Source organism: Microtus pennsylvanicus, chromosome 14 (genome assembly GCF_037038515.1).
Source record: "Microtus pennsylvanicus isolate mMicPen1 chromosome 14, mMicPen1.hap1, whole genome shotgun sequence".
In the NCBI taxonomy this organism is placed as follows: domain Eukaryota; kingdom Metazoa; phylum Chordata; class Mammalia; order Rodentia; family Cricetidae; genus Microtus; species Microtus pennsylvanicus.
Window position 1 is genome coordinate 28,308,187 of NC_134592.1, and position 20,265 is coordinate 28,328,451.

At 46.7% G+C, this 20,265-nt stretch overlaps 1 protein-coding gene across 6 annotated transcripts in view; it reads right to left on the reverse strand.

The window, feature by feature from the left end:
- The window catches only part of Adck1 (aarF domain containing kinase 1), a 95,141-nt gene that overhangs the window by 65,770 nt on the left and 9,106 nt on the right, over positions 1–20,265 (reverse strand). For all 6 annotated transcript variants that reach the window (XM_075947925.1, XM_075947927.1, XM_075947922.1 and 3 more), the window contains exon 3: positions 18,380–18,463. In XM_075947925.1, coding sequence (XP_075804040.1) covers positions 18,380–18,463 — 84 coding nt within the window. The remainder of the gene's footprint in view (positions 1–18,379; positions 18,464–20,265) is intronic.

Here is a 20,265-nt window from a genome sequence, read left to right on the forward strand (position 1 = left end):
ACCCGGTGCACTGTGCAATGAAGGAAGAAAGACCCCACAATGTCCAGGAAGGAAGATGGACCCCACGGTGTCCAGGAAGGAAGAGGGACCCCACGGTGTCCAGGAAGGAAGAGGGACCCCACAGTGTCCAGGAAGGAAGAGGGACCCCACGGTGTCCAGGAAAGAAGAGGGACCCCACAGTGTCCAGGAAGGAAGATGGACCCGCTTGACTGCAGAGTCTCTGTGAAAAGGACTCTCGAGTTAAGGAGAGGAGTTGAGTCTAGAACGAGTTCACAGGACAGGACAGAGAAGTAAAGAACAGTAATAAAGGAAAATGGGCCTCTGCACAGGGCCTGTCCCCTGGTAGTCAGCTTAAGGCTGATCAGCACACAGACATGCAAAAACTGCCTGAGTCCAGAGAAAGAACAACCCTATAGATTAGAGTTAAGTAGCAGGACTTACATGCGGCCTGGTCTTAGCATCCAGGCTAGAAAAGTCTCGTGATTCGTGGGACACTGTTCATACCCAAGAAGTTCCAGCCTCAGTAGCTAGCCAGAGATAGCCTAAATATTGCCTCATTCATGACTAACAACTATTAAAGCAATACCTGAAAAGAAAAACTAACTATGCCCCAGAAACTCAGCAATGCCCTAGATCAAATTTCAACAACATCCATTACAGAAATATATTAACACCCATAAAGAGAAAGTACAGTTTCTAACATCTGAAGGAAAATTAACAGATATGCAGAGCATCGAGAAAGCATGGCATATTGTGTGTCATGAGAAGAGGGTCAAATACCAAACCATATCAACTCAAGCCCAAAACCAATGTGACAATTAGTAACGAATGCCACTGGAGACAAGCCTGGTGATGCAGGCCTGGATTTCCAGCACTCAGAAGCTGAGGCAAAAGGATCCCAAGTTCAAAACCTGCCTAGACTATAAAGTACATCTAAGCCCAGGTAGGAGGACCGCGAGTTGGACAATCTGGGTGCATCGTGCCACCGTACTTCTAAAGAAGAAACAGAAGTTAAAACAGATACTTTCCAGATCAAAGATGTCCCTAGCTCCTTCTATAGGCAATGGGGTTTTATGGCAGCAGTGTAAAGTAACGAGAAGGAACTCACCATGTAACTCCAGCAGGCGTGGAACACGCGTGTAGACCGGGCTGGCCTCAAACACACAGAGATCTGCCTGCCTCTCTCTCCCAGGCTCTGGGATTAAAGGCGTGTGCCACTGCATCTATCTGGCTTTCTCCGAACATGGATTCTGGGATTTGAACTCAGGTCCTCATGCCTGTATGGCATGTGCCATCTCCCCAGCCCAATACCTGTACTTAACTGGGAACAGGGTTTTAGACTGAAGGAATTAGTCTCTAGTGATGGAATTCAAACTGCTGACAAGGACTGAGGGAGGCAGGAAGCAAAGAAAGTTGTCCCAGCATCCCCAGAATCCACACAAATGAGCTGTCATGACAGCAAGCACTCAGCAAACGAGCTGCAAATTTAAGAGAATAACGATGTTGTTACTGGCAACCTGCAGCTCCTCCTGCCAAAGAGCAAGCCTGCCTCCACAGATGCCCACAGGAGCTGGGGACCTGCACTCTTCAAGCTGGAAAGTAACTATTGGCCACTTGACAGGGAACCTCGTGGCCAGAAAAGCTACAGAGAACTCTTCCTTCCCTCCACCTACCCCTTAATCACACATGGTGAGAAGATACGTAATTAATTTGTTCTCACAGTCGCTCTGTGGCCGGGAAAGTGAGGGCATTTCTGGAATGGCGATCATGGACAAGAATAGCAAACACTAAGACCATGAGCAGAATAACACAGCAGCCAGCCGGCCTCCCCTCTTTTCTCTCCCCACTTGCTCAGGATACTGGCCTGGATGTGGGATGGCATTCTCTTCTCATAGCTATACAGCCCTGTGCTTTCATGACTGATGGTAGGAAACCAAACCAAACCTGCTGCACACTGTGAATATGTATTATTCTCACTGGTTAACAAAGAACTAACTGGCCAGGAGCCAGGCAGGAAGTCTAGGCAGGACAGCCAAACTGTGGAATGCTGCGGAAGAACGGCAGAGGGAGTAGAGTTGCCAGGAGACACGGAGGGAGCAAGACATGCTGAGGACAGGTAAAGCCACGAGTCACGTGACAACACATAGATTAATAGAAATGGGTTAATTTAAGCTGCACAAGTTAGTAATGATAAGCCTGAGCTATAGATTGGGCATTTGTAGTTAATATAAGCCTCTGTGTGGTTATTTGGGAGCTGCTGGTGGGACAGACACTTCCAAAAGTTATAGGCAAGAAGGCCTCACTCTTGGAAAGGGCACGAGGCTGGGCGGCAGGCTCAGGGGCATGTGAAGGTATTAGGTAGGGAATCTAGGCAACTGACCATAGGTAGCAATTAGATGATGTGATCGTCAACGTGACAGGATCTGGAATCAACTAAGGGGCATGCTTTCACAGAAGAACTATCTGAGGGGGAAGACACGCCCCAAGAGTGGACAGTACCGTCCCACAGCTGCCCAGAGAGAAGGTGATCTGAGGAGAGAGTAGTGTTGCCTTTGCCTGCCCGCCTTTGCTTCCTGAGGTTAAGTCCCTCTACTCTGTGGCTGTTGCTCCCACCACTGCCGCCATCCTTTGCCAACGTTAGAACCCAGTTCCTTGGACCTTCCTACGAGGACCAAAGATCAGTGGGTCCGTCCTAGGAATCTTCCAGATCTTTGGTGTCAGACTGGAGCAGCAGAGGCGTCCGTTCTCCTGCACTCTCGGTCTTTCCAGTGAACAAACAGCCACGGCTGGACAACCCAACCTGTCCACATCAGCCAATGTAATTATTCCACTTCGGACACCTTCATGCTCGATGTTCTGTTCCTCTAGAGCGGAGGTTGTCAACCTGTGGGTCGCGGCCCTCTGTCTCCAAAAATATTTACATTGTGATGCATAACAGTAGCAAAATTACAGTTATGAGGTAGCGGTGAAAATAATTTTATGGTTAGGGGTCACAACATGAGGAACTTATAAGGGTCGCAGCATCAGAGAGCCAGAGAACGACTGCCCTAGAGAATCCCAACTAATGCAGATGAAATTAACACTTGTTAATCTCATTACATGTACTTATGACACTGTGATTCCTTAGCAAAGTGTCCTGGTTTAGAGACAGAGACTGGAATTACAATTTAAAGTTCCCCAGCAGTAAGCAAGCAAAAGAATTACGGCAGCGTATTTCAGGTGGGGGCGCCAGATACAACATTCCCGGAAAGAATGGAACGTAATATAATGTAATGACATTTGGAATTTTTCATAGGGAGATTTGTTTTCTTAACAGATCCAACAGCAGTCCACAGTCCTGCGGAAGAAAGGAAGCTTGTTAATAACCCCCATGATCTTGATAGTGAGATTAGCGGCATTGCTCAGGTGCGCCCAGGTAATCTCCACAGCGCTCGGAAGTGAAAGACAAAGGCAGAAGAGAACCAGGGAGACAGCAGCATGAGAACTGGACCAGATGCTGCTGGCTCTGAAGGTGGGGAGAGAGATCATGAACCGAGAAACCTGCGGCATCTCTAAAACCAGAAAAACAGTCAGGTGTGACGGCACACACCTTTAATCACAAGAGAAGCGGAGGCAGAACAATCTCTATGAGTTCAAAGCCAGCTTGATGTACGTAATGAGCTCTAGGCCAACCAAGGCTACACAGTGAGAAAAAAAGGAAGGAAGAAAAGAAACAAAATAGAAATCAGAAAAATCAAAAATCCAAGAGATCGATCCTCCTCCTGAGCCGCCATAGGGAACACAACCTTCATTTTGTCCCAGAGGATCATTCTGGGCTTCTGACCTCCAGCATCCCAAGTCTGTATTGTTTTAAGTCGCCATTCAATAGTTATGTTTCAGTAACCACAGGAAACTAACACAGCGGCTGTCTTGAAATGCTTTATTTCTTAATTGATGTTTCTTAGGGAAATCTAGCTCATATGGAGTCCCCAGCCTTAGAGTGGGTTCTTGGAGGCTATTCCCCGCGCTCTGGCACACTGGCTCTTCCCAACCCCAGCCTCCCTACCTCTGCCCTGCAATCCCTGAAGCTCCCCTCAGGGTGGCTTGTATTCTGCCATTGCCCTGCAACCCTGCAGGGATCCTGGTACAGGCATGAGGAAAATTAGAGTCACACAGGAGCCTTATGGCACCCATCCCCAACCATTGCTAGAATGACCACTGTAATGTCCAAAGGTCACATGACAGGGATCATCCACCACTTTCAGGGGCAGACCTTGACCATGTCCCAGTATGGGGGCTGGAACCTCTTGAGAGAACCCATCATCAGTGTGGCAAGGTAACACAGACACAAGGAAGGAAGAGGCACACCTAGCCCCAGCCAAGGCCACTTTTGCAGAGCCCCAGGAGCTGCAAAGCCAGCTCTGACAGCCTCCCCTTCTACCCTTGCTGGCTGCTGGACAGCTCTTCAGACACAGCCCAGGTCAGAGAGCTCTCCTTAACTCCGCTCTCAGTGGCTCTTTATCCTGTGACTACATTTTATCTCCTTTAGGACACTCAACAAGAGCTCAAAATATCTTGCTCATTCCCTCGAGAACTCATCTAAGAATATACACTGAGCCTACTGTGCCAAGTGTAACAACACGGCAGCAAGCAAGAGAGACCAAGCCCTTGTCCTCTTGGAGCAAGGTGCTCTTGTGAGATGCCCAGCTGTTACTCGCCTCCTGTCCCCTCAAGAACGGACTACTGTATACACAGCATACCACAGCGTGGCAGGCATGCCATAGGTGCTCACTAAGCAGTGGCTGCTCCATTGGTTCTATGAATGTTCATGCCTGGATACTCTGCCCAATGATGAAGCATAGCATGGAGATGTCCCCCCCTTGCCATACAGATGGTCAGGATGAAGATCTGTTCCCTAAAGAAAGGCCTAGGTTGAGATGAGGGAAGAGGCAATACCCCAGTTCCCAAACTTCTTGGTCTTAAATTAGCCGCCAACATGTGCCAATGTTGTCAGTCAACAGTTTATTTGTATATTTAAGCAAAATTATTCTGCTAATTGGACATATGTCTCATGGTTCTACGAGGCAGAATCTATTAAAAGGTCTTGCTGTCGCAGGCAAGAGCCGGGAGAGGAGTTTTTATTCGGGGACAGGAAGAGCACTGAGAGGATTTTAATTTGGTAGAAAATAGCTGCTTGGGGCCACAATAGTGAGAAGGAGCAGGAATGAAGAGCAGCCTGCTCGACTGCTGCGGCTTGGAGCGAGCAGCCAGACCACCTACGCAGCTGCAGTGACCACCTATGCAGCTGCAGCCAGCCCACCTACGCAGCTGCAGTGACCACCTACACAGCTGCAGCCAGCCCACCTACGCAGCTGCGGCGACCACCTACACAGCTGCAGCCAACCCACCTACGCAGCTACAGCCAGCCCACCTACACAGCTGCGGTGACCACCTATGCAGCTGCAGTAACCACCTACGCAGCTGCAGCCAGATCACCTACGCAGCTGCAGCAGATCACCTACGCAGTTGCAGCGACCACCTACGCAGCTGCAGCGCCTTCCTCCACACTTCACTGGTGAGATCACGCCATCCACAGTCCTATGGTAGAAGTGCGGTCACAGAAGCAAGAGCACCACATCCATCATGCCTGCTCAGGTATGAAGCTGTCCTCACAGCCCCTGACCTCCTGAACTCCTTAATGGTAAGGTGGGAGAATTCTTAAATCCAAGGGGAACAGACCAAAAGGCTTCAGAAGAAATGGCCAAGAGCTGAAGGGGTGGTGGGTAGGCAGAGAGCAGAGTATCAAGACTTAGCAGCCCATCCTCTCTGATACAACTAGCAAATCCATGTCTGTGTGGCTGCCGGCTTGAGGAGGGCTGGGTGCGCCCATCAGGAAGTAGTGGGCACAGGTTTAGGAAGGACTATACCATGCAGCTCATCTGAGCTCCTGGGGTGTGCTGAACAGCAGCCTTCCTTCCCAAAACACATGTGCGCACGCACACACACACACACACAGAGAGATGCAGACACATCCTAGCCCCTGGAACTTAAAATTGTAACCTTATTTGGAAAGAGAACTTTTGCCAACATTACTGAGAATTTTCAGATGTGATCAGCCCAGAGTACCTGGGAGAGGCGGGAGACATGTCTATACCAATGACAGCTGTCCCTACAGGAAAGAGAAGGGACGATGGAGGCCAAAATCCGAGAGATGCAGCCACAGGGCTGCTTGGAGCTCCCAGAGGAGGCCAAAGATTCTTCCCTAGGACCCCATAACAGCACAACCCTCTTAGTCCTTTGATTTGGGGCTTGAGGCCTCTGAAACTACAGGAGGATGCATTGTTGTTGTTGTGTGAAGCCACTCATTAAGTCATCTGTACAACAACCACAGGGAGGTAATTAGTGGTGACCCAGTGATTAGCTGTGGACTCCTAGACAAGTCACTTAAGGAGCCTGTGACAGTTTCTTCATCTGAAAGGGGACTGACTGGGAAAGAAGGGACCACCTGGAGGAAGGGCACAGGAGAGATCAGTGAGAGCGGGAACAAAAACAAGAACAAAGTCTAATAACATATGTATAAGGATGCATTGGGGAACCCAGTGCTTCATATTTGAACTAGGAAATTTACTTCTTAAGCTTCTTTACAATGGGAACAACGGGAACTACACAGCTGGATGGTCTAGGAGTTAGGACGGATGACAGAGTCCTTAGCATCATACCTGTCTCGTAACTGCTGTTCGGATACATGTGAACACCTGCTCTCAGCATCAGAGAGCCTGTCTTTGTCAGACTGGGATGCATCTAAAATGGGCAACAGCAGGTAGAAGCTGGGTTTCTGCAGTTCTTGCCCTGCTGAAGGCCTTGAATTAGGTGCAGTGTAGAAGAGTAGAGAGAGAGAGAGTGGCCAGATTCAGCAGCGGAGAGAAGGTAGCCATGGTGGGTGGGTACCAGCCAAAGTCTGGTGCAGCATCCCTTACAGACGGTTTAGGCTTGTTTCTCAAAAGGTGACCCTATGCCAGTGACAGTGTGAAAAGGGGTTCAATAGGCAGTTGTAGGTAGTACAGGGAATGCTATTTGCATGTACATTAAAGAGGAGAGAGGGCCAGCAAGACGGCTCATCAGGTAAAGGCATTTGCTGCCAAGATTGAAGGGTTCAGTCTCCAGGACCCATATGGAGAAAGGAGAGAACTGACTCCTACAAGACACACACACATACACACATGCATGCACACACACATTCACACACGCATGCATGCACATACATACATGCTCGTGTGCACATATGAACACAAACATAAATAAGTAAAGGTAACTGACTTATTTACTTTAAATTTACTTTACGATTTTAAAGTGATGACTTGCTGTGGAATAATCCTCTTGTACCCTGTAAAGATTTGTCACTCAAATTGGTTTAATAAAACACTGACTGGTTAGTAGCCAGGCAGGAAGTACAGACAGAGCAACCAAACTAAGGATGATGGGAAGGAGAAAGGCAAAGTCAGGAGACTCCAGCCAGACCTGGAGAGAGCAAGAGGGGCATGCCGCACTGAGAAAAGATACCACCACATGGCAGAGCATAAATAAGGAATATGGATTAACTTAAAATGTAAGACCTAGTTACTAACAAGCCTGAGCTATTGGTTGGGCATTTATAAGTAATATTAAGCCTCTGTGTGGTAATTTGGGAAGCAGCTGCTGGGTATTTGGGACCAAATGGCTCCAAGACAGGAAACTTCCACCTACAAAGGCTCACCTCGAAGAGCACCAGGTTCAACTCATAGCACCCACATGGTGGTTCACAACCACACATAAATCCAGTTTCAGGGGATCCTATGCCTTCTTCTGACTTCAGTGGGCACCAGGCACACACATGACCACACATACACACATGCAGATAAAAAATGTACACATAAAATAAAATGAATAAGTCTAATTTTTATTTAAAGGAGTTCAAAACTGTAATTTTACCAATATTAGTTGTTCAATGTTTCACATGTTTTAAAAAACAAGATCTATATGCAGATATGACAAAACGGGGTATTATTAATGGCCAAAGTCCCTAGGCCACTAATGAGCCTAGACCAAGTAAGAAGGCGCTGGAATGTCCTTGGGCCTACAGAGAGAGACCACCACAGGAGAGCCTGGTCTCCAGGAAAAAGCTGCAGTCCCACCATACCTCCCCACAAGGGAATGCAGGGTCTCCTAAGCCTCCCAGACTGCCAATCCCAGGATCACAAAGGCTTCAGGCTTAGGGTCCTGAAGAGAACTACACTGATTTGTGGTGTTCAGGAAGACTTGGGGACACAGTAGTCCAGAAAGGAGATGCCAGCTCAATCACAGACTGCCTCCCTCACCCCCAGCGACCCAATCCTCAGGTGACCCCACCCCAGCACATTACACGCAGCTCAGACTGCAGAATTTATCACAGGCACTAAGAAAGCCAGTCACAGAGATAGCAGGGATTCAATTTCCCTTCTCGATGCAGAATGTTCACTGGCGAAAGCTCATGATAACCACGGGAAGCAGAAAAAGGAGGTCTTAGCGGCACAGGGCGTAAAAAATCCACTGAAAAGGACCCACACAGGGTGAACAGGCACCACATATGCAGAGGACTGTGGAACAATGATGCAATCCCCGTGCTCCAGATTAGGCTTTCTCCAGCATGCACCCACCCACACTGCTCTGCTGGAAGCCAGCTGACAGGGGTGAAACGCAGTAATTCCAGCCAACAGGGCAGAGTTGTGAAGACAGAGCTGTCTTCCATGCCTGCTTGGCCTCCCCAGCACACAGTAGGAGTGACTGGTGGGGAGAGATTGGGTCTCCTTCCCTGCATAGCTTCTGAGCCTCAAGCAGCACCTAACATAGAACAGGTTAGTTCAAATCAGCTAAAGGAACAGTTAAATAGAAAAATGGTTTGGGCTGGGTGTTGTGGTCCACATCTTTAATCCCAGTACTCAGAGGGCAGAGGCAGCAGATGTCTGTGAGTTTGGGACCAGCCTGGACTACAGAGCTAGTTATAGAACAGTCAGGACTATTAAACAGAGAAACCCTGTTTCAAAAAGCCTCCCCAAAAAAAGAGGAGGAGAAGGAAAAGTGGAGAAAGAGGAAGAGGAGGAAGATGAAGATGAAGAAGGAGGAGAAGGAGAAAGGAGAAGAAGGAGGAGGAAGAGGAGGAGGAAGAGGAAAAGGAGGAGGAGGAGAAGAAGGAGGAGGAAGAAGGAGGAGGAAGGAGGAAGAAGGAGGAAGGAGGAAGAAGAAGGAAGAAGGAGAAGGAGAAGGAGGAGGGTTTGAGCAGGATGGTGCTCACATCTCCGAGAATATTCCTGAAGAACCACGCATTGCCACGGTTCCCCTATGCAAACCAAGATCCTTAGAAAGCTTCCTGAATAGCCATCCCCCTCTAGGCTTGAGGGAGAACTGTCCTCAACACAAGCAGCAGTTCAACAGCTGGACGGTTGATTCTCCTTCCAGAAGCAAAGAGCTGACATCTACTCGCTCCTCAGAGGGTCCGCTCACCCCTCACTGGGGAATATAATTGTTTAATTAACTGCTTGTCTGGCTGAGCAGGTAGGGAAGAAACTTCTGGGAAAGAAGCTCTATGGCCTGTGGCCCTCCTTCCTCCTCCTGTGTACCCCCCAGGCCCACCCCAAGGTGGAGGGATAACTCCAGCAGCAGGAGCTAATGGGAGCCACCACGTGAATATCCTGACTTCTGCTTTCTACCTGCTGTCGTGCTTTCCTTGAACTGGAAGCAGATAACAAACAACAGAGTGTAAGGTGGAAAGAACATGAGAATTTTTTTTTTTTTTTTGGCTGTGGTCTAAATGTCACTATCAAGTCTGGGATGGTGGAGGAAGCCAAAAGAGTCCCATCACCGCCTTGGCCTTTCAGTCCAACCTTACACTGGAAGCTACACCTAGCTGATGCTTCTCAAGTTCAATGGAATAGTCATCTAGAAAGGCCTTTTGATAACCCCCACCCCCTAGCCCATTACTATACTCTAGTCGGAAAGGGAATTCCTTTTTACATCCAAACACCCTACTACTACCTCAAGATTCTAAATGATAACATCAGACCCTTCCTCCTAAATGCAGATCTTGGCAATACCAAATTCAATGCCTCACCTCCCATCTAAAGCAACCTATACTCAACCAAGGTCAGTTACAACAGTTCTCAGAGTGTGATGGGCATAAAAGATTCTCATAGCAGACTTAGATATACCTTCCATCTCAACTACATGTTGCTGGGGAACCCCTCTTCTTAGTTTCACAGGGGGTGGGGTATCTCAGTGGGACATGAAGCTAAACTCTCTCTTACCTCTCCTGCTTGGGACAGGAGGAGTCATTGATTAGATTGGTGGGGACAGCAAGACCAGATCATTTGTACTTCCTCTCTTCTTCTCTTTCCAGATCTGCTTACCTGCCTAAGAGGCACCCCCATGACTGGTGTGTCCATCCAGAAGCCTGGATAAGGAAATCTATCCAGTTAGGGGTAATGTTCGGCAAGCTGACCCAAACCTCACACTACAACCTAGCATTTATCAGTAACATGGCTGACACTTACAGCATCCTGCATCTCCTTGGCTCTGCTTCTCAAGCCGGAAGAGAACGTATAATCCATTACCTCCTCAAGCCCAAATACCACAGTAACGAAGAAAATAATCCTGTTGAACTCAAGCACCTTACACAGGGCCCAGTGGTCTGCAAGTAACACAATGTAAGGTCAGCTGAAAGGCTTTGTAGGTTCAGGGCAATCGAGATCAAGGTCCCTTCCTGTGTTATGACATTCTTCTCTGCCTTCTCTCTGTGTCTCTGTCGTGTGTGTGTGTGTGTGTGTGTGTGTGTGTGTGTGTGTGTGTGTGTGTGTGGTGTCTGCTTCTGTCCCTCTGTGTGTGGTGTCTGTCTCTCTGCTTCTGTCCCTAAGTATGTGTCTGTCTGTCTTTGTCCCTGTGTGTGTATATTTGCCTGTCTGCCTTTCTGTCTCTGTCTCTCTGTCTCTTTCTGTGTTATGTGTGTGTGCACACCTGCATGTGCTGTGGGACAATGGTTTTACCCTGTAATGATTTGTTTCTTGTACTTGTTTAATAAAATGCTGATTGGCCAGTAGCCAGGCAGGAAGTATAGGTGGGGCAACGAGAACAGGAAAATTCTGGGAGTCAGTCTGTAGTCGACACATAGGAAGGCAGAAACAGAGCAAGCAAGGTAAGAATGCCTCACTAATCAAAGGTACCAAGCCATGTGGCTAACACAGACAAGAATTATGGGCTAATATGAGTTACAAGAGTTAATAAGAAGCCTGAGCTTATAGACCAATCAGTTTATAATTAATGTAGGCCTCTGTATGTTTATTTGGGACTAAATAGATGTGGGACCTGGTGGGATAGAAACATCAGTCGAGGCCCAGTCATTCACAGTCACTATGGAAAACATGTCTCACTAGTAAAATAAAGCAATCCAGTGCCTACTGTAAAAAAAAAAAAAATGCTGTTCTGGATAGACCTGGAGGATGAGTCAAAAACTCCAGGAAATAGCAAATGTATATTTTGGCAGACTTCTATAAACGATCAAAGACCAAAGCTAAGAGTGCATAAAAAAGACATTGTAATTGAGGGATTACTAGACACAGATGCAGACTATCATTACTCGAGAATATTGAAATCCAGATTGGCCTCTTCAAAAAGCAGATATTCAATTCCTAGGATCGAAACCCTATCTCAAGTAAAAAAATAAAAAAAAGCATGAGGTGGGCTGAATGCATAGGACCGGAAGGACAGAAGGGAAAACTGAGGCCATATGTAGCTAATACTGCAGTGAATTTATGGGACCATGACCTATTGCAGCAATGAAATACCCAGGTGAGCCGGGCGGTGGTGGCGTACGCCTTTAATCCCAGCACTCGGGAGGCAGAGGCAGGCGGATCTCCGTGAGTTCGAGGCCAGCCTGGTCTACAAGAGCTAGTGCCAGGACAGGCTCCAAAGCTACAGAGAAACCCTGTCTCAAAAAACCAAAAAAAAAAAAAAAAAAGAAATACCCAAATGAACATTCCTGCAATTCCAAAAACTCATGTTTCTGGGAAGGATATTATAAGATACTATAAACAAAGGTCACCAGCCATTCAGGCTATACAAGAACACAAGGCAACCAGCAAGCCTTCAGAGGTATTAACGGCCTTGCTTTTAAAATGATTAACTGAGAAACCCATATGGGTTAAACAATGGCCTTTAATGGAAGACAAACTGCAGGCTTTAGAACAGCTGGTAGAGGAGCAACTAGATGCTCACCATACTGAAGAATCAACCAGCCCTTGGAATTCTCCTATATTTGTTGTTAAAAAGAAATCTGGAAAATGGAGAATGGTGACAGATCTAAGAGTGGTCAACATGTGTGTCTGTCTATCTGTCTGTCTCTGTCTCTCTGTTTTTATCCCTATGTGTGTGTGTGTGTGTGTGTGTGTGTGTGTGTGTGTGTGTGTGTGTGTGTGTGTGTCTGACTGTCTCTTTCTGTGGTGGGTGTGGGTGTCCATCGACAGAATAAAAGCTAAAGAAAATATTCAGTAACTAATGACTTTAAACATTCTAATTTCACTTAAGACTTAATAAAACTGTACTTGAGAATACTCTATGACTTTCTACTCAATGATAAGAAACCTGGCATCAAGTCCCTCTGTGACTTGGCTCTAATTCTGCTTTCCAGTGTGTCCTAGTCTCAGTGTTTGAGTCTGCTTTGTACCCCAAAGGTTGATGTTTTAAACACTGGATTCCCACCTTGTGTTGCTATTTTGTAGGCTATTTTAGGAGACAGGGCTTGGCTGACAGAAGACAGCCAAGAGCAGGCCTGTGAAGATTACACCGCTTCCAGTTCTGACTGGAGTACTCTGCTTCCTGCCTGGCTAGCTGTGAACAGTTGCTTTGTGCTCACACATGGTAGGCCTTGTATGCCCACCACGATGGATTGAAATGTCTTTGAATCTGTGAGCCAAAATCAGTCTTCCCTTCTGGAAGACATTTCTGTCGGGTATTTGCCCACTACAACACAAGATAACCAAAACATACTGAATTATCCTCTGCTTCCTATGGACGCCCCCCCCAATCTTATCCATGAGCCTTAGCCAGAATCACTTTGTCCCTGAGAATGTATGTCTCGTTTTACCTTTCCACTCTCAGCTTCAATACTGCCTTAAGACACAACCTTACCCACCCGAGGCCACTCTGTTCTCGTAGGCCTTAGGTGTCTTACCTGCCCTAGGACATCTGTCTACGGTCATACCACTCTGAATGCACCTGATCTCATCTGTCTTAGGCCATCTAGAATTATACAAAAAAGACAATATACTGGGGCAGGAGAGATGGCTCATCAGCTAAGAGCATTGGCTGCTCTTCCAGAGGACCCAGGTTCAATTCCCAGTACCCACATGGCAGTTCACAACTGTCTATAATTCCAGTTCCAGGGACCTGACACCCTTACATGGACATGCATGCAGGCAAAACACCAGAGCATATAAAAATAAAATATAAAAATATTTTAAAAGGCAATTTACTAAGGGGGTAAAAGGTTGGCTTCTTCCTGTCAAAGACAAAGGTGACACAGAAGAAAAAGGAAGGAGCCAAATTGAATCTTTGGAGCTGGAAGAAAGAAGGGGCCTTCCTTTCTCATGTAGAATCCCAGTGTGTAATGAAGACAGGGTGAAGAAATCAGGAAAAGTAAGAAGCAGGCCATGGAGTAACCCTGTAACCCTGTGTTTTGAAATCTCACCTACAAAGAAAAATAATTCACATGCTTACATATACCAAGTTTCTCCTCTCTGTCCATTCAACAGCTGGGGCCTTTGCCACATCCTTATGGGAGGGAAACAGAGGTGCTTGGCAGGGACTAGGATCAGATGAGATGGCTCCTGGTCCACAGTGGCTCCATCTCAACCCTACACCATACAAACCACTCCTTGGCATCATTTTCCTTGAATTAATTGATCTTTCCATGACCTATCAAAATGCCAATCATGCTTCAAACCCAGACATTCTTCTCCGAGAGTTCCCAGTATTATCAAGACTCATTGGTTTCAATTAACACTCAGTGCCAATCACCTTAAACAACAAAAAAGAATTTACTGGAAGACATAACTAACCGAGAAGTCCAGTGAAAGACTGGCTTCAGGACTGACTAGATACAGGAACTGAGATCACCCAATTCTTTAATACCAGCTTCACCCACAAATGGGCTTTCTCTTCACAGTGGCAAGGTGGCTACCAGAAGAAATTAGCCAACAGCCTACGCTCTCTGTTAGCACAGCAGAAAGAGAAAGTTGAAGTTCCAAAAGAAAATGTCTTGGACCTAATGTTCACTGGTCAGAACTGACTCTAGAGACCATCCCTAAATCAGTATCTGGGACCAGCAGAATTGACCCCACCAACTGCTTGTGGGGACCTAAAACTCATACAACTCTGTGTGTGTGTGTGTGTGTGTGTGTGTGTGTGAGAGAGAGAGAGAGAGAGAGAGAGAGAGAGAGAGAGAGAGAGAGAGACAGAGAGAGACAGAGACAGAGAGAGACAGAGAGACAGACAGAGAGAGAGACAGAGAGAGAGAGAGACAGAGAGAGAGAGACAGAGACAGAGAGAGAGAGAGAGAGAGAGAGAGAGAGAGAGAGAGAGAGAGAGAATATGGTAGATCACCAAAGGAAAGTCCAGAAGTTGTTCCCTATGAAGAGGATACACACTATAACCCAATCCTTCATTCAGAATCAGCTCCATCCTGTCCTGTCACCTCCAGCCTCTTGAAGGGACATCTACACTAGGAGTGACTTCCTTCTGGACGGTGAACGTGCCCATTCACGCAAACCTCAGCTATAAGCACCCAGGCACCAGGAATCCAGTTCTCCAGAGCCCATCCTTACCTACAAAGCGTCATGTGCTTTCTCTCCTTCCCCTTCATGATGCAGTGGGAACACAAAGCCAGCCAGTGCCAACCTTGAAAGTGCTTCAAGTCACTGACTGCTGTCCTAGTCCCCTGGCTCTAACACACTCTGGAGCCTGGAGACGCCGGCTTGACAAGCGAGATAATGATGCTTTTCCTTGCTCACTTCTTTATCAGTCACGATGACGAGAACACTCCTGCAGCATCTATCCCTGCTTTTCTGTTTCTGCTGGATCCACCAGGAACAACTCCCAGGCACCAGCCGACACTCTGCTATCTGGTACATCCAGCCACCACGTGCTGCCCTCTCATCAAAAGCCTGGCTGTACTCTCCTCACCAGATCCCCGAGCCGTCAGCTTCTGGGGGAGCGGCAGTATCACTGCCTTGCAGATGACTGACTTACTGGAGAGCAAGTCTCTTCACAGCCCACCTGTTCTTCGGCTTCCCCAACACAAACCTCACCCTAGTCCTGGACTAGAAATCTCTGAAGAATGTCACTCTGGAGGATTCCAAGGACCACAGCACAGAATAGATGGAAAGAGGACATGGGGGAAAGCAGAGGGGAAGGACACCTCAAAGACAATAGCCTTGAGATATTACAGTGAGCCCTTATGCCATTCATTCATTTCTTCAAACCTTTATTCAGAACCAGCTGTGTCCCGGACCTGGGAACTCACATAATACACCAGGTCTCTCCTCATGAAGCCCTCCTTCGAGGAGACCTCTGATTTACCAGCGCATCTGCCTTATCTTTCACTGACTCCAACGGTGACTACATTATCCTCGAAGTACAATAGCCATCTCTAGTTTACAGACAAGGAAAACAGCCACTCCACAAGCCTAGAGGACATTCCCAAAGCCAAGGCACAAACACAGGACTTCTAAATGAAAACCTTAGTCTCCTTCTGTGGCCTCTCCAAAGGCAAGAGCATAGCCTGACACTGAAACAGACATTAAACATACTCCATCCTATGCACTATTTTTTAATTATTTAATTTAATTTTACATGCATTGGTGGTTTGCCTACATGTATGTCTGTGTGAGGGTGTCAGATCTTAGAGTTACAGACAGGTGTGAGCTGCCATGTGGGTGCTGGGAATTGAACCTGGGTCCTCTGGAAAAGCAGCCAGTGCTCTTAACCACTGAGCTATCTCTCCAGACCCCTAGGCATTACTGCTGATGATTAAATATACAAATTGAGAGCCCCAATCTCCAGTGTAAGAGAAGCAGCAGCTTGTGAGAAGATGTGTAACTAACCATCATATATAGCAGAAATAAAGACACAGTGACTAAATTACAGGAAGATAGCTTTGGAAAGATACACAAGAAATGATGATTGCCTCCAGGCAGGGGAATCGGATACCTGAGGAACAAGGGTCATTTTCTCTATTTCAAATATTGTATACTTTGAATTGCAAGTCATTTGAATGCATTTCCCATTAAATAGCACTTTGAGAGTGCAATCAGCCAAATCCTGAGTGTGGAAATTCTACAGGATAAATGATTTGGCTCTTCGACAAGTGAATAACTAAATAAAAAATAAAATAAAAAAAGGGAGAAGAAATAATAAATTCTAAAAGACTCAAGAAATGTCAACAAAATGCAATATACACACACATACATACATACATACATACCATGTTTGGATTCAGGTTGGAACAAACTAATTACAAGCAGACATCTCAGGGCTGGGAGATGGCTCCATGGGTAAAAGTGCCAGCATGAGAACCTGGTTCAAATTCCCAGATTCTGGGTAAGAAGGCAGATGCGGGGTCATACACCTATAACCCCAGCACTGTGAAGGTAGAGACAGAAGGATCACTGGGACTTGCTGACTGCCAGCCCTATTCCAGGTTCAACTTAAGGAAATCACACAGAAAGTGGTAGAACACAACATTCAATGTATACACACACACAGCTCACACATACTCATGAATAAATAAATAAATACTTTAAAAAGCCATTTCTGGGAGAAAGGCAATCTGGACACAAACCAGCAGTCGCTGTGCAATTGCTCATCTCGTTACCTGTGACCACAGTATTATGGCTGTGGATTTTCAAAGGCCTTTCTCTATTAGAGACACATGCTGAAGAATTTATACACGAAACAATATGGCACCTGAGGTTTCATTTAAACACTTCCGAGTGAGTAAACAAAAGAGAGAAATACAAATCACACATTCCTCAGACAGGACAGTCCCACGGGAAGGGAGGGGTGATTATTCTCTGCTCTGTTCTCTGTTACTTTTGTGGACAGTTAAAATGTGTGTAATGAAAAGTTTAAATTCAAGTTTTCATTAATTATCCCATCCACAAAGGACGCCTGGAAGGAGAGCAGCAGAGAGGAGAGGTATCCACACTGAGCCCAGAACTATATATAACTAAGTGTTTTCTCAGGACAGTCCAGCTGCAGGAACCACCTGAGCAAAGACGCACCGGTCTATTGACAACCTCTCTGTTTGACCTCATGTTTGATCCCTCATCTCCCTAGTACTGCTAATACATCTACATCAGTTACTACATTCTGACTGAGGAGGTGTGTAAGGTCCACACCTCTACTCCTACAAAAGGCCCCAATGACCTTCAGAGGATAAAATAAAAAAAATAACCTTTCTGCCTAATAACACAGCTTAGAAGTCATTATCCCTCCATAGGCAGCCTACATCTCTGCTGTCACCAGAAACACACAGTGGCCTCCCCAACTGCACTTTATAGATAACAGCCTTAGTTAGGGTTTCTTTTTTTTTTATTTTTTATTTTTGGTTTTTCGAGACAGGGTTTCTCTGTGGCTTTGGAGCCTGTCCTGGAACTAGCTCTGTAGACCAGGCTGGTCTCGAACTCACAGAGATCCGCCTACCTCTGCCTCCCGAGTGCTGGGATTAAAGGCATGCGCCACCATCGCCCGGCCTTAGTTAGGGTTTCTATGGCTGTGAAGAGACACCATGACCACTGCAACTCTTATAAAGGAAAACATTTAACTGAGATGAAGGCTTACAGTTTCAGAGGTTTGGTCCATTATCATCATGGCATAGAACAAGGTGGTGTGCAGGCAGATATGGTGCTGGAGAGATAGCTGAGAGTTCTTACATCTCAACTCACAGGCAACAGGAAGTGGTCTGAGACACTGGATGTGGCTTGAGCATATATGAGACCTCAAAGCCCACCTCCACGGTGACACACTTCCTCCAACAAGACCACACCTACTCCAACAAGGCCACACCTCCAATGGCGCCACTCTCTTTGGGGACCATTTTCTTTCAAACCACCACAGTGTGGAAGACCCAGTCTGATGTGGGATGGCAGTCTAAGTACTAAGGCACCTGCACAGGAAGGAGCAGGTAGTCTTCCACTCCCTTTGTCCCAAACCCCATGGCCAGTGGCCATTACCTCAACACCCACTCTGTCCTCAGCCCAGCTTTCCATAGAAGTAAACTGGCTGTGCTCATTCTTTAGACATCCTGGCCCAGTTCTGATGGGCCCCCCAAGTCCCTTACCTGGGATCGACGCTGCAAATACTCCTCTGAGCCATATGGGACACTCCTCAGGGAGGTGAGATAGTCGTAACTGATGACGGCTGTCTGTGAAAAAGGGGAGGAGAAAGCTTAGCACTGAGGACAGCAAACATCACACCTCTGCCAAAGCTAGAAGTCCCACACAGGAGTTACTGGGTCTATAAGGGTAGCTGGTCCCACCCCTTGGATGCTCAGCCCGCAGATCTTAGCCTGGATGCTCCTTCCTGGCCTTCAGGGGTGAGAACAAACGACACTCCTCCAGAGATGTCGGATCTCAAGTTCCCTTTAATTGATCATAACCAACCACCTGTAAACTCACTTGCCCATTTGCTTCCTTGTTTGTGAACTGTTTGGATTTAAGGGCTGGGTTTTCCTACTTTTTACTGATCTCCAGCCTCTTTTACACCACACAGGTAGATAGTCAATAAATACTAAACAAATGAATGTTGTTAAGTTTGAGTTTCTAGTCTAGATCCTCTGGCCAAAACTCTCCGGTGGGAGGAGGGGGGAGCCTTATCCACAGCCAATCAGAAAACCTTGAGCCCAAACTTTCCTTTTCAGAGGAAGTCAAAAGTGTTTGTCTGCAGCCAGGCAGTGGTGACACATGCCTTTAATTCCAGCACTTGGAGGGCAAAGGCAGGAGGATCTCTGTGAGTTCGAGGCCAGCCCAGTCTATAAAGCGAGTTCCAGGACAGCCAGAGCTGTTACACAGAAAAACCCATCTCGAAAAAAATTACGGAAAGAAGGAAGGAAGGAAGGAAGGAAGGAAGGAAGGAAGGAAGGAAGGAAGGAAGGAAGGAAGGCAGGCAGGCACAACTTAATGGCTGGTTTATAAAAGTGCCTATTGATATTTCCCTGTCTGCCTTCCTCTTGGCTATTCAAATCCTAAGGGTCCACTCAAATCCTGCTTCTTCAGGATACTCATCCTGACTCCCGAGTTCCAGTGCTCACTCCTACATCTGACCACGGCAGCAGTCCTGATGTGTGCCTGGCTTTAGACTGCTTTTGAATGCATCCATGTATATGCTCCATGATCCTTCAAAGGCTCCTTCAAAGCTGAGCCTAGATGGAACAATCTGTTTTCACCCCTCAAAACATAAAACAGCGGGCCTCAAAAGGCACTAGGTAAACAGCTAGAGATGATTTCGTATCCCATAGCCTGTTATCCCAAAGCCTGATTGTCTATTTGATTCTTTAACTCAGTTTCCCCTTGAGGACAGGCACCAAGTCAATGGCCTCCCTCTGAGAGCATTTGACAACACTGAGTTCTCGGGAAATAAACTAAACAAACGACATCATGATTCATATCCACATGGGGGGAGCAACAGCAGCTGTTATCTATGCTCACCAGCAGCAACAAAGGAGAGAGAGCATGCTGCGTGTGACTGGCAATCTAGTCTGCAAAGACCGTACTGCAGGGCCTGGGAGAAGAGCCGTAAGCAGAGGTAAGGAGCCATGATGGGTACTGGAGAGATGGTCAGTGGCTAAGCTGACTTCCTGCTCTTGCAGAGATCCTGGATTGGTTCCCAACACCTGGTGGCTCACAACTATCTGTAACTTTAGTTCCAGGGGATCTGACATCCTTTTCTGACCTCCAAGGCCTGCATATGGTGTGCATGCACGCATACTTACATACATACATACATACATACATACATACATGCAGGCAAAACATCCATAGACAAAAAATAAACAAATCTAAAAACTTTTCTAAAAAGACATAACACCAAGAGGATATTGCTATTGAACCACCAGAGAAAACATCTAAAGTCAAATATTCAAATCAGATTCTCTGTTTGTTTTTGGATGGAGTTCTCCCAGCCCCAGAAAAATCAACATGTAAGTGCCAACTCTTCATATTAGCTCAC